Genomic DNA, 13919 nt, shown 5'->3' with positions numbered 1-13919 from the left:
TGCAGACGCAGGACTGTTGAAGAGCTCCCTGTAGCTACAGGAATATTTCCTAGAGACCCACGAAGGGTCAAGGCAGCAACAGTAGCTGGTGAAGCAGCAGCAGAGACAGCCAAGGAAGCAAGGGAGGTCACAATGCAAGAGCCACAACGAAAGAGGTAGATGAACAGTTCCAGAGAGCAACTATGACAAGAATAGGGAAATTAAGGGAAGAGGAGGCCAAAAGGCAGAGGCTAGAGGAGAGAAGACTGTAAGGAAGAAAAGCCACAGGACTGGTGAAAGGACCAAGCAGATGTCATAACAGGCTGCTCGGTCTTCTCTCAGAGATCAGGCCTCAATTTCAGTTTCCTGAGGCTGAGCAAGCAGTCTCTGGGAGGGCGGTGAACAAAAGACATAGTCCTTGCAGTAGCTCCCTTTGTGCACATACTCTGCTCAAAGTTCAGCCAGATGTTTACCGTCTGGGACCCCTCACCAACTTACAGTTATGTGCATGAGTCAAGGACAGAGCCTAGACTACTGAGCCAGCCCCCACAGTCAGTACGTGCTAGGCCAGCCAGCCCCCATGGCAGCTCAAGGACAAAGCCTGGGACTTGTGCCAGACTGCCCCCAAAATGATAATTGTAACCCCAAACCAGTAAATTCAAAGGTTACACATCCTCATCCAATTAAAAGAGAACAGAGATAAAAATAAACCAATCCGAGTTGCACCCGTGCCAAACCCCCCCAACCCGCCCAACTGCCCTGAAGGGCTTGCAGTTTTTGCCTTTAAAAAGCTAGCCTCACAAAGAAAGAGCAACTCCTCCCTGCCTCCCTCTATTGGGTGTAGGAACGAGTTTCCTGTCTAGACTTGTATCTATAGAATAAACCTTGCTGTTGCATTCTGGACATCCACGGTCTTCGGTGGTCTCTTTGGGGTCGTGATCTGGGTATAACACTGGAAACTAGAAAGTCTCCTGGGAGCTTACAAGCTTAAGAGCCTTAAGAGTCTTAGGGATGATAGGCCAAGGATGTGTAACACTGGCTACAGTCAAGGACCTGAGAAATCCTAACACAGTAGGCCCAGAAATGCCAACACTAGCAGCTGTCAAGAAGCTACTACTCAGACATCCACAAGACCTGTAACATTTATAGGCTGATGGGGTCTCGGAATTCTGGGCCTACTCAAGAGCTGTAACACCATGGGTTTGATTGTTACTATTACTGCGGTCCATAGCTGCTCACTGCTATCAAATACCACCAATGCCAAAACACAAAACTGTCAGACAAGCACTGGAAGAGCTTTCCCTCATAGACCCAGTATTCCTATCTCCATAGAGCAAACGGACCACAGCAGCTGATAAGAACAGAAATCATTCAGTGCTGTGACGCAAGAACTGCATGTCCTTCGCCATCAGCTCTGAAACAGTGGCAGGACGCATAATTGGTTTGGGCTATTCAAGATAAGGCCTGTTGTTTTTTTTTTTTTTTTTTTTTTTAAGGCCTGTTGTTTTTAATCAGCCTTCAACATGCTATCAGATAACAGCTAAATTAAATCAGACATCTTGACATGTGTGTGGGCAGCAGCCTGTTATTTACTACATAGTTTTGAAATCTGTACTATAGTCACAAACTGTTTCCTCTTCTTCAGTTCTAGGCTTCAAATATACTAATTACCAACATTCAGTAAAACATTAAAGTCTCTCACAGAAGAACCATTAGAACAACTGGAGATTATTATACATTCCCATGTAAATGCTCTTTACAATTAATGGCACAGACATACATAAAAGACAATGGAAATGTTTTGGTTAGGACAGGTGAAAAAATTGGTCCTCTCTCAAAAAATACCTATGAGCTATCCAGGCTTTCACACTGCATATTTGCTATCACCTACATATTGCAGCCTATTAATGAGTCACATTGTGAGTAGCTGCGATAAATTATTCTAACAGACACTTCCAATGTTTGGCAAGTCACTAAGTCTACTGGAAAGCACTTTAAAGCATCTTTTGACATAATCAGAAGAAGTCATAAAAAATTAAAAACAATTCTAAATGAAGGTGATTAACGGGTAAGTGTTAATGATGTAAGGAAACAAAAACTGCAAATTTTCCCACAAAGTCCTAACACCTAGCATGACAAGGGTTCAAAAGTTTGTTGATAATGGCTATATTCAATGTAATTAAGGGAAATAACTATAACAATCTTCTATCCCCTCTAGCTACTCAGTGATTTCTCTTGGGTATAATCTTCAACAGAAAATATAACAAAACTCATTTTAAGGAATGTAAATGTCATTTTATGAAGAAATGTGTACAAACATGCATACACACAGGTGTACACAAACATATACCAATCTCTGGACAATACTAACGTGTGTGATGGAAAAGCAGGGCACTTTGACAACCTAAGAACTTCAGATTTCAAGTGTTTTGTAATATAGTGATTTATTACAGAGCCTATTACCATTTATTTTTGTAGAGTTTAAGACAATTTTAAAAATTAAAAATAAAATTTTTAAAAAAGAAAAATTTTAACTCTCATTTTGGAACCCCATCATATTAATGTTTGCCTTTATATAAGCATCACACGGCAGTAGCTAATATTGTTTTCACTTGCTAGTATGTGTGAGGCACTGTGTGGCCACTTTATACAGTCTTCGCCTCATTTTCCTAAGGTGGAAGCTCTTGGTGTCTGGATTTGAAAATAAGCACTCTAAACTTCAAGGTTAAGTGCTTGCCAGCTGTCTAATCAGAGATCCAGTTCCAACTCAAAAATCCATGACAATTGTTGCTGTCATAATCCGTATTAAAAGCACACACCACACATTTTCCCAGTTTAACTTCAGACTGTAACATGGCTTCCCACCTAAAAGAGAAAGCATGTTGACGCCAAGCTGCTACTCTGACATACATGTCAGTAATGTCTATTTTAAATTATGTTCCAACAGCTATGCTTTCTGATTCAATGTTATAGGATCTTATACTAGTAACTGGGTTCTTAGGCCAGGAAGGATGAAAACAACAAAGACATCTACTGAAAACAATGTTCGACTACCATTTCTCATCATTTCCAACAAAGTATGTTTTTCTTCCAGAATTAGAAGAGATCAAAGTTTGTGAACTAAGTATCATTCAAGACACTTCAAGAGTTTAATTTCCTCTCCATTTTCTTTACATACACTAGCGTTCCCTGTAATATCACCGTAGAGTATTGGTTCTCTTTCTTATGACGAGGGTAATTTGGGAAGACATCCCTTTTCGATCTCGAATCATGTTTTTTTCCCCATCTTTATATTTGTGTGTTCTGTGCATGTACATGTGCCAAAGACCATGTGCGAAGGTCAGAGGACCGTTTACAGGAGTTGGTGTTCTCCTCCATGAGGGTTCCAGAATGGAATTCATTCAAGTCATCAGGCTTGATGGCAAAGGCCTCCACCTGCTGAGCCATCTCAGCGCCTCCTAATCTCTTCCTTTTCCAAAACAGCTCCTCTGAGTCTTTTAAGGATTTTTAAGGGAAGCAAATATGCACTGTAAGGTTAATTATTTAATTATAGGAAGTTTCGTAACATTTTACATATTGAAATGGCCTCAAGATTGGAGATGCTAAGGACCTATGAGCCTGTAAACTTCCTATTATGTCCCCCTACAACTTACAGTGGTCCTGGTCACATTCTTAAGAGCAAAAACATCACAAATGCCACGAAGTTCCTCATCAATTTCTATTACCCTGTGCTTTGTACACAATCCCACCCACCCACCCACCCACCCCAGAAAAATGCCTGCTGCAAACCTCTGACCTTACTCACGGACTGAACTTAAAAATCTTGAAAATATGCCACAAGAGAGAAAGTGCTAGAAGACCTCATTTGTGTTGGAAGTGCAAATTTAGCTGTGGTGCTTCTCCAAACTCTTACCAAAACACCAAGAACTCGGTATGCCCAACTTTTCATGCAAAGAAAATTTCAAAGGGGAGGGCAGTTCTTGGTACTGAGGTTGTTTCAAGCAAAGGTAAAGAGAGGGTACTGTTAAAGAGCACCAGTTGTTCTTCCTGAAGACCTGGGTTCGATTGCCAACACCCACCAGCTGCGACTCCAGTTCTAGGGGATCAGATGTCAGAAGCCTCCTGGGACACCAGGAACCCAAGTGGTGCACAGACATGCATGCAGACAAAACACACACATAGCATTAAAAAAATTTTTTTTTAATTAATGATGAGAAGGACTTACTGTTTACCTGTGAAATTATAGTTTTATTCACTCTCTACCTTACCAAGGGAATTCTGGTAATAAATTGAATCAGAGTCATATTATGAGCCCCATGTATACTTGTGTGATTTCAACAGTAAAAACCACCTTCCTCCATATATAAAAAGCACTCTTATCAAACTGATCTACAATTAGAAACTCTACTCACAATTCCACAATCAATTGTTTTTGTGAAGCGACTAGACCAGATTTCCACATTAATCCTGCAAAACTGAGTTCACAAATAACTCTACAACGCATTTAGATGCATCAAACCTCACCCTCAAAATAATGGTGGGTTGAAAATGAAATCAGGAGACCCAAACTTCACAAGTAAGTATAGAGTAAAAAATTGGAAAAAAAAAAATTCGATTGTTCTCTCGATTACACACAGAGCTGAACACAGAAATAAGCATTTAGTTCTACAAGGGTATAATTAGGAATGCAGAATAACACACCCAATATGACGTCCTAACATAAACAAGAGAGCTGAATAAGAGGAAAACCGTTCCTCTGTGCTTACAAGTACTTCCAATGGGTATTTTCACACCCAGCATGTCAAGGAACTGCCAAAAGCCCGGCCTCCACCTGAGGCTCAGCGCAGCCATGCATGGCCTGGGAGGCAAGGGCTTTGAATTCGACTTCAGCCCCCACTTCCTGGATGTAGGAATAGGGTCACCCTCAGCATCCACAGCCTGGGGCGCCCCAGGGACACGCCCAACCCGCTCCCGCCCACGTGGCTCCCGCCCCCGGGCGCCAGCGCCCACATCCCCGCTGCCTAGCAACGCGACGGGGCTTCCTAGCAACGCGGCCAGCTCCAGCCCGCCCGGGCCCTCAGGCGACCGCCCGCGGGATGCAATCTACCTCCTTTTTCTTCTGTCCGCCCCCGAGCTGGATGCAGAGCAGCAGCAGCAAGAGGAGGAAGGGAAAGCTGCCAGTAGGCAGGTAGCGCAACCGGCGGCCCGCCTGTCTCCTGCGTGAAGGAGCGGCCCTGGCACCCATGGCCGCAGGGCTGTGTCTCCTCCACGCGCGGTAGCCGTGCGCGCCCAGCTCCTACCGTGCCCGCGCCCGCCGGGCCGGGCCAGTCGCCAGCAGCCTCTTGGCCAAGGCCTCGGGGTGGCAGCGGCTTCTCCAGGGAGCTGGGTGGAGGCTAAGGACGCGGAGGAGGAGACTGACAGCGCATCCGGTTCACCGGGAGAGGGGACCGGGAATGGCGCGGGGATGGAGCAGGAAGTGGGCGTGGCGAGAAGGCGGCTCCTGTGCGCGCGCGTCGGAGCTGTGCTCGCTCTCAGGGTCTTCCTGTGTGCCAGCCAGCCAGGGGGACGAGAGCCCCTTGCTTTCACCTCTGTGCAGAGTCTGAGGCCTCCCCACACACGCACACTGGGACGCAGGAGTGTGCAGTGAGCCTGTTTGCCCAAACTTCCATCAGCATCATGAGGCCATCCCACTGGCTTCTTGGTTCTCTAGCCGCCAGAAAGCTCCATTCCTTTTGAGAAGTTGGGGACCCCCCTGTGCCTCTTCAGCCCCCTACCACACTTAACATACAGCTTAGTCTCCTGGATGCCTAGAAAGTGCTCTACAACTTTGCCTCGGTTTCTTCCACCCTCCATCAAGGGCCTTAGCAACCAACATGGCTAAAAGCCATTCATTCACTATTCATAGAGTGTCAACATTGTTCTAGAGGCTTTCTGAGCAAAAATGCATAGAGCATAATTAATGCGCATGTACATCCATTGTTTTCCTCTACCTCAAGGTTTTTTTCACTTGTGCAATAAACACCTTTGATAACCTGATGAAACCTAGAGACATCATTAAAAGTACTTTTAAATGAACATAATTATATATAAAGAATTATCAAGAAACCAATTATAATGCAATATTATTAACGTTAAAATAATTCACTTTTTCTGGCCAGCAAATATTTGTGTTGGGGAGATATCAGACAACATTGTAGATATGAGAAACAACAGGCGATTACTAGACATAACAAAAAGTCAGGGGGCTACAGTGACTTAGCCAGTAAGACAATCACGTGGGATTTAAATAATGTTCTCATGTGCCATCTAACAGCAGTTTTAATTTAGTGATTTTCACATAGAGATCACAACATCCCATGTTACCTGCAGTCACTGTGCTGTGATATGGCAAGGTCAATTCCCATTGGGAAGTCATAAATACTGCAGGTACTGCATAGTGTGGCTATCAGGAAAGTTCTAGTAAACATTTTGTTTTGGATAAATTAACACTCAATAGTTATGTGGTACAGCTACAAAAGGGTGAAGCAGAAATCTGAACTCTGTCAATTCAACCCTGTAACAATGCATACGCAACATCAAGTTTTCAATTGTTTTATTTATGTTTATTATATTACAAACCATGCCTTCTGAAAAAGACCACCAAAAGTCCAGGCTCCGCCCCGGAAGCTGCTAGCTGCCCACATGCCTACAGGGCATTTAAGCCCCCTCATTTGCTTTCTCCTTCTCCCTTCCCCTGCCTCACCTCTGGGGGCTGGGAAGGTCACCTGGGAGTGCCTTGCCCAATCCACCTGATCTTTTTAATTCACTTTAATATGGCTTACTGGGTTGGCAGAGAAACCTGATATTGGGGTATGAATACCTTTCAGGGGGCATCAAAGCACCTGGAACTGGAGTTACAGATGGTCGTAAGTCATGTAAGTGCTAGAAATTGAACGATGGACCACTGGAAGAGCAGCAGCCAGTGCTCTTAACTACTGAGCCGTCTCTCAACCCATCACCTTTTCCAGCTACAGGAGTTCATAAATGTCTCTTTTATATCTCTCAGCCTTTTGATTTTCCAAAATTGAGTGAGCATTCTGTTCATACTAATTAGTTCATGTTCTTTTATTTTGTTTTTTGGACAGGGTCTCACTCTAGAGCCATGATTATAACCAAGGCTAATCTTGAATCATGATCCTTTTGCCTCAACATAGGAGGTGCTCAGGACATACACATATACTCACCATGTCTGGATTGATCACTCTTTGTTAAAGAAAACTTTTAGACAAACTTAACAGTTGAGCATAAATAATACATAATTCTGGCAGTACTTGGAACCAGAAAATTTTCAGAAAGCTAAGCTCCAAAAAGAACTAAGTTAAATTAAAGCTGAATAAGGCTCTTACCTAATTGCCCATAGCTATGCATTTGACTGTGTATGCGATCTGATATGAGATCGTTGTTGCATAACCCATCTGCAGGTTGATTGTGTGGCTGTTGCCTATATATATATAAGAATGGCCTGAATAGGCTCATATATTTGAATGCTTAGGAGATTGGGGGAAGTTTGTTACTGGGGGTGGGCTTTAAGATTTCAAAGACCTTTCTAGGACCAGTTCTCTCTCTCTCTCTTCCTCTCTCCTCTCTGTGGTGGTATTTTACTTGTACTGAAATGTGATTTTAATTGTATGTTAATAAATAAAGTTGTCTGGGGGTCAGAGCTATGAGAGCCATAGCAAGTGCGTGGCGATGGTAGCGCACGCCTTTAAGGACCTGGAGGGCGGTACATTCAGGCAGTGACGAGGCAGTCACATGTTTGGGTTTACAACCAATGAGAAGGCAGAACAGCTAGACTATATAAAGACACACACAGGAAGTAGGTCCCCTTTTTTCGGAGAGCTCTCTTGGCTGAAGAGGATCCCTGAATCAGGAAGGGTGAGGCTCTTAGCTCTGACCTCTTGGCTTTCTTCTCTGAATCGGCTCTGTGTTTCTTATTTAATAAGACCGTTGGTTACATCTACACCTCTCCTTTCCTCTCCTCTCCTCTCCTCTCCTCCCTCCCTAACTCCCTCCCTACCTGCCTCTCTCCCTCCCTACCCTGTCTCTTTATGGGGATCAGGATGTAGCTCTCAGCTACTGCTCCAGCATCTTACCCCATGCTGCCATGTTGCCTGCCATGATAATGGGCTCACCCTCTGAAACTGTAAGCAAGCCCCCAAATAAATGCTTTTATTTATTTGCCTTGGCCGTGGTGTCTCTTCACAGCAATAGAACAGTGACTAAGACAGAAGAAATGTTTGTGTCTTAAGAATGTGCTCACCTCATTTTGCTTTTACTCTCCTAAAAGAATAGCCTCTCACTTTCACCTTGAGGCATTAGAAAAAAGCCTTAAGTTTTGTCTATTTAGGGACAAGAGGAAATGTATAATTGACAGCAAATCCTCATCCACAATCTAGATATACTCAATATGATCAAAATCCATTATCCCACCCTTCATCTCCCAAATAGGCCTTAGTTACTTTGCAGCAATTAGCATCACCGTCCCAATGACAAATGTTTAATGCCTCAGAGCACCATTCCATTTCCCTCATTCTCTTGATCCATCTTGCATCTCCCAGTTTCCAGTTTTCTCTATTTCTAGAGTGTTGCAAGCCTGTTCTTCTTTCCAATTGTGTAACTCCACCACTCATAAGAAAAACATAAACATCATTATTAACATTGCTGCTTCACTTTTAAAACTCTCACCATCCTCCTCTGTTACCATAATCCCAGGCTCCTAACCCTGCATCCCTGCATTTTGCAGCAGTCCCTTTAAGACAGAAACCTGTGTAAGGCATTTTTCTCTGTCCTCCCTAGAGAAAGCATAATATTCCATGTCCTCAAGAACTCCTTTCCCTGTCCACGATGACCTTTCCTAACTCATTTTCTATTTTCTCTTCTATTTTCTCAATGTGTTCTGCTTAGTTGTTTTGTTTCCCTTAAATAGATCATTTACACTCCATCTTTTGGTTCTGCACTGATGATCTCATTGGTGTAAACTTTTTCACCTAGATAAAGTTTCACATCTATGCTGGCTAGTTTATGTCAGCTCAACACAAGGCAGTGTCATCTGTGAAGAAGCAATCTTGATCAAGAAAGTGCCTCCATAAGACTGGCTGGTAGCTAAATCTATAGAGCCTTTTCTTGACTTTTGATACAAGAAGACTCAGCGCAACAAATTGAGTATCCAGTAAGCAAAACTCCCCCATGGTCTCTGCATCAGCTCATGACCCCAGGTTCTTGTTGAATTCCAGCCCTGACTTCCCTCAGCAATGGAAGGTGACCTGAGAGTTAGAAGCAGAAATAAATCCTTCTCCCTTACGTTGTTTATGGTCATGACATTTCATCACAGCAATAGAATTTTCACCTATCCATTTATTTATGATAAGGCTCAGATCTCCTAAAATGTTACCTCCATTTTTTAAATTGTATGAAAATACTGAACTCTTTAAACTTTAGATATACCCAAACTTCTTGCAGGATTGCTTTAGCAGTACTATTACTGTATGCCATTATTTTTACTAATGTGCTCATTAGTCTGTAATGCCACTTTGTGTCCTCACAGTCTAATGTATGCCTTGCTTTGTTCTTGCTATTGTCAAGGGTCTCCTAAGTAGCCACGATACTTCTGAATTGTCTCTTGAAAATTTCAATAATCAGAGAGTAATTATATATTACTGACCTGAAATTATATAGTACTGACCTAAAAGAGGTGCCGGTTTAGATCGAGAAGACACCATGAGAAATCCAGAGGCTCCTGAGGTTAGTGTGTTTTTTGAAATTTTGTGCCTGTCAAACTTGGGCAAGTTGTAACTGATATTAATTAGAGGACAGAGAAAATGCCCTGGAACTGGACAGAAGAAACTGCATAAGCCATTTCTCTTAGACTAAGAGGAAAGTCCTTGTGCAGATTTGAAATAGTGACAGTAGTTTCCTTTGATCTAAAGAACTTGAATGTCTGATGATATTTTCAGAACTCAGTCTTTCTTAACACTGACTCAATGATGGATTTTGAAGGTTTGTGTATTTTCTCCTTATAGATGGTTCCTTGATACAGACTTGACAATAAATAGTCCAAAGAAGTAGGTACTTCAAGACCAGATAGCAGGGGCACCAAAAAAGCAATGTAGATCTGGTCAGGTGACAGCAAACCCAAACAGAATACGTACCTAAGAAAATGAGTAATAACCTAAGAAAAGGGTTTAAACTTCACAATCAAATGTTAACCAAAGCTCTGACCAGAGTGAAATCCAGTTCCTACCCAAGGTGTGGTAGTTTAAATGTAATTGGTCCCCATAAGCTCATAGGGAGTGGCACTATTAAGAGATATAGCTTTGTTGGTGGAAGTATGGCCTTGTTAGAGGAAGTGTTTCACTATGGGAGTGGGCTTTGAGGTCTTAGATATGCTGAAGCCTCAGGCCACTTCATGTTACATTCTGATCAAGATGTGGCCAGTACCATATTTGCCTGAACACTACCATGCTCCCTGCTGTGATGATAATGGACTAAACCTCTGAAACTGTAAGCCACCACCACAATTACATGTTTTTGAGTTGCCATGGTCATGGTGTTTCTTCAGAGCAATAGAACCCCTAACTAAGGAGTGTTGGCTCAGTGGGTAAGAGCACTGGCTGCCCTTCCAGAGGTCCTGGGTTCAATTCCCAGCACCCATATGGCAGCTCACAACTGCCTATTACTATAGTTTCATGGGTTCCGATGCCCGCTTCTGGTGTGCTGGTATATGTAAATAAAAGACCCATATACATAAAATTCATAAATAACTCTTAAATTGAGCAGACACATTCCACTGTGGGCAACACAATTCCCTGGGCCAAGGGTCCTGAACAGTTTAAGGGTAAAAAAATTGAGCTGAGCACAAACAAGCAAGCGAGCATAAATATGTTCATACATCTCCCTCTGCTCTTGATTATGAATAGGATGTAGCTAGCTGAAGTTCTTGCCTTGATTGTCCCACAATGATGGACTACAATTGAAACTAAGTCAAAGTAAACTTCTTTCTTCTCTTAAAATAAAAAAAAAGAAACCCTAACTAAGACACCTGGCTTGTTTGCACACTTGAACATGTAGAATTCCCAGAATTTTCCGATGCACCCATCACTCTTAAGCCTAGTTTTTTGCTAAAACAGCAAGTGTGTCAGTAGAGCCACATACGGGCCACCCTGTTACTGTTAGCTGAACCTTGAGAGGAGCACAGCTGAAATGCAGCCAATTTGAGCTTATTGGTTCCATGCTATGAGATGGTAGTAACACAGTAAGAACTGTAAAGTCTCAGAGAAATGATGTCAGAAGAGTTCATGCTATGGTTTAGGCTTTATCTGGATGTGTTCAGAAGAGTTCAAGAAAGTGTGTTTCTCCAGATGAGAAGATATTAGAAATGGGAGATTCCATGGGAGTGTATCTTAATGATTTTGGTCTAGAAGGTGGGAAGAAAGATCAGAGCTAAGGGCAAAATGATGAAAATGGATGAGATATATTTTATCAGCTGAGAAAGGTGGATGCTGGGCCAATTTTGAAGTATGGACAGTATTCATGCTTTATATATGATCGGACAAGATCTGGGAAGGTACTTATTTTTGTCTTTCTCAGTCATGGTCACGAAGTAGCTTTGTCCAGTGTTGGCCCTCTGTGGGCTTCTTATGATTAACAGGATATAATATATTCACTTTGCCAGTGGCCTCTTTTCAGAGACCATCATTGACAAAATTAGGGCTGGTTTATTATTTCCCACAATAGATAAAATACTCTTTATTTTCTAATTGTAAAACATGAGATTCTTGTAAAAGTTAAACCGTACATATCAAGGGATAGTTGCAAAGTACAGAATAGATACACACTTTGTAAATACTGGATGGTCACATCATTCCTGGCACTTATAATTACATCAAAGATATGCCAATTTCCCTCTTTCTGGAGAGTGAACACTTTAAGGGCAGAAACAGTGTTTTATTTACATGTATATATACTCCCTCCACTAGTCACAGTGAACTATATGAGAACATGAGCCATATAGCTGGATTCCTGCTTCTAGCTCTTATATCAGGCAGATCACTTCATGTCTGTGTGCTTTTGCTCTCTCTCTCTCTCTCTCTCTCTCTCTCTCTCTCTCTCTCTCTCTCTCGTGTGTGTGTGTGTGTGTGTGTTTAATACATTCAGGTTTAATACATTCAGTTCACCTTTAATTTCTTATATGAAAATCCTATTTTGTAACCATAGCTGGAGTCTGGGTCCCGTGGTATGGGTTTTTACAAGACAGTCAGTAAATTCATGATAGGAAGTCTTGATGAACGCAGTTTCTCTCCAGAGGTCAGGGGGTCAGTTAGCTGTAAATCTTAAAGAGGGCATCAACGGTGGCCTTAGCAAAGCTACTGGGAGTGGCAGTGCTGCCCCTGGCTGATGTGTCGCAGCCGTCAATACCAGCTATGAGCAGCAGCCTCTTTGTTACAGCAGCAGCAGGGATGATGTCAGTAGCTATGGGGGCAGGGAGGAGACTCATCAGCACACACCCACAACTGCCACCTTGCATGAGACTATGTGGCACTTGCCAATCCCATTCCCCAAATAGGCTCTCTGCCCAGCAGCAATAAAGCTTAGCCAGTATGATCACTCCTCAGCTGGCAGGGGCTAATGCCTTGGAGCACTGAACACCCAAAACTGCCTAATTATTGTCATCCCCAATAGCAACAAAAGGCTTGAACCAGGTCTGTTGCCAGCCAAGTCTGGTGCCTCATCGGCTTGATCTATAGTGCCACATCTTTAAGAGTGGTACTGCCAGGAACATGCCAATCTCAGGTTTCTTATGGACAGGGAGAAAGGGTGTATCTCCAGAGACTTGATCTTCATGTCCTTGACCAGGTGACCCACTTTGGTGACAGCAATCCACTTCTTGTATTCAGCTTTGCCACAATGGGTCTTGCAATCTCAGCTGCAGTCATCACCTGACCAGGGCCACAACTGGGGCTCTGGAGACTATTGCAGAATCCTTCACAGAAGCTACCTAACCCTTTCAAGCCTGGACCATAGACTCTACAGGCCCTATTTCTGCATTGTTATTATCAACCATTTATTGATATTTTTTAAATATCAATAAAAAATTTAATATCAATAAAAAATTTATTTTTGTAAAATGGGAGTAATATTATATGGTGAACATGAAATAAATGCGTACATGCAAAACATTTATAACACCACTGTTGCATAGCAGTTCCCTACAAGATTGAAACATCCCTTTCTGCAGGAAACCTCTTAAGACAGGAAATAAACAACTCAAGTAGCTTCAGGAACTCCCTGAAATTGACCAGATTTACTAGGCTCCTCCCTATCAAGAGAAAATAGTAAAGATTGCTGAGAGTCATTCTCAGAAAAGCCAAGCTGCAAAGAAAAATGGGAGACCAGCCTGAAAGGGGCAGAAGACAGCAAGCTGCCTGGAAGGAGCTTAGGCCAACTCAGCCACCTGGAAAAGATACTGCCCAACCTGTAGGGCTGCCCATAAGCTTGTGGTATGCTTTAGATTTCCAGCTTTTGTGAGTAGTCCCCTTTGCTAAGGTGGGCTTTGGTGATGCATCTGACTTTGAATTATTTTTTTCCACTGTAAGTAACCCACACTCATATTTCAGAAATTAACTCCAATAAAATCACTGGTTCACCAAGTTGGTATCTGTACTTCCATCTGTTGTAGGCTCCCTATCTAGAGTTGCATAGAGATTTGTGTTGCATCTCCTCAGGAAAAGTCCGTCTGTTATACAGCAAGCACCAAAACCATAAAATGCTAGACATGTCTTCCCATTATATTAGTGAGTATTCAATAGACATTACATGCAATGCAGACATGAAGAGATAAGAAAGAAATGTCTTCTGTAAGAAGAGGCCCACATATTAAGCATGTATATTAGATGAACAAGCAC

At 42.6% G+C, this 13919-nt stretch overlaps 1 protein-coding gene across 1 annotated transcript in view; it reads right to left on the bottom strand.

Moving 5' to 3' along the window:
- Window positions 1–5363, bottom strand: part of Tusc3 (tumor suppressor candidate 3) — a 172818-nt gene extending 167455 nt beyond the window's left edge. The window contains exon 1 of the mRNA XM_052752062.1: window positions 5087–5363. Coding sequence (XP_052608022.1) covers window positions 5087–5224 — 138 coding nt within the window. The 5' untranslated portion in view covers window positions 5225–5363. The remainder of the gene's footprint in view (window positions 1–5086) is intronic.
- Window positions 5364–13919: the final 8556 nt, after the last annotated feature.

Source organism: Peromyscus californicus, unplaced genomic scaffold, assembly GCF_007827085.1.
Source record: "Peromyscus californicus insignis strain IS unplaced genomic scaffold, ASM782708v3 Scaffold_23__1_contigs__length_62951481, whole genome shotgun sequence".
Taxonomy (NCBI): domain Eukaryota; kingdom Metazoa; phylum Chordata; class Mammalia; order Rodentia; family Cricetidae; genus Peromyscus; species Peromyscus californicus.
The sequence above is the reverse complement of the archived record's forward strand: the minus strand, read 5'-3'. Positions and strand labels throughout refer to the sequence as shown.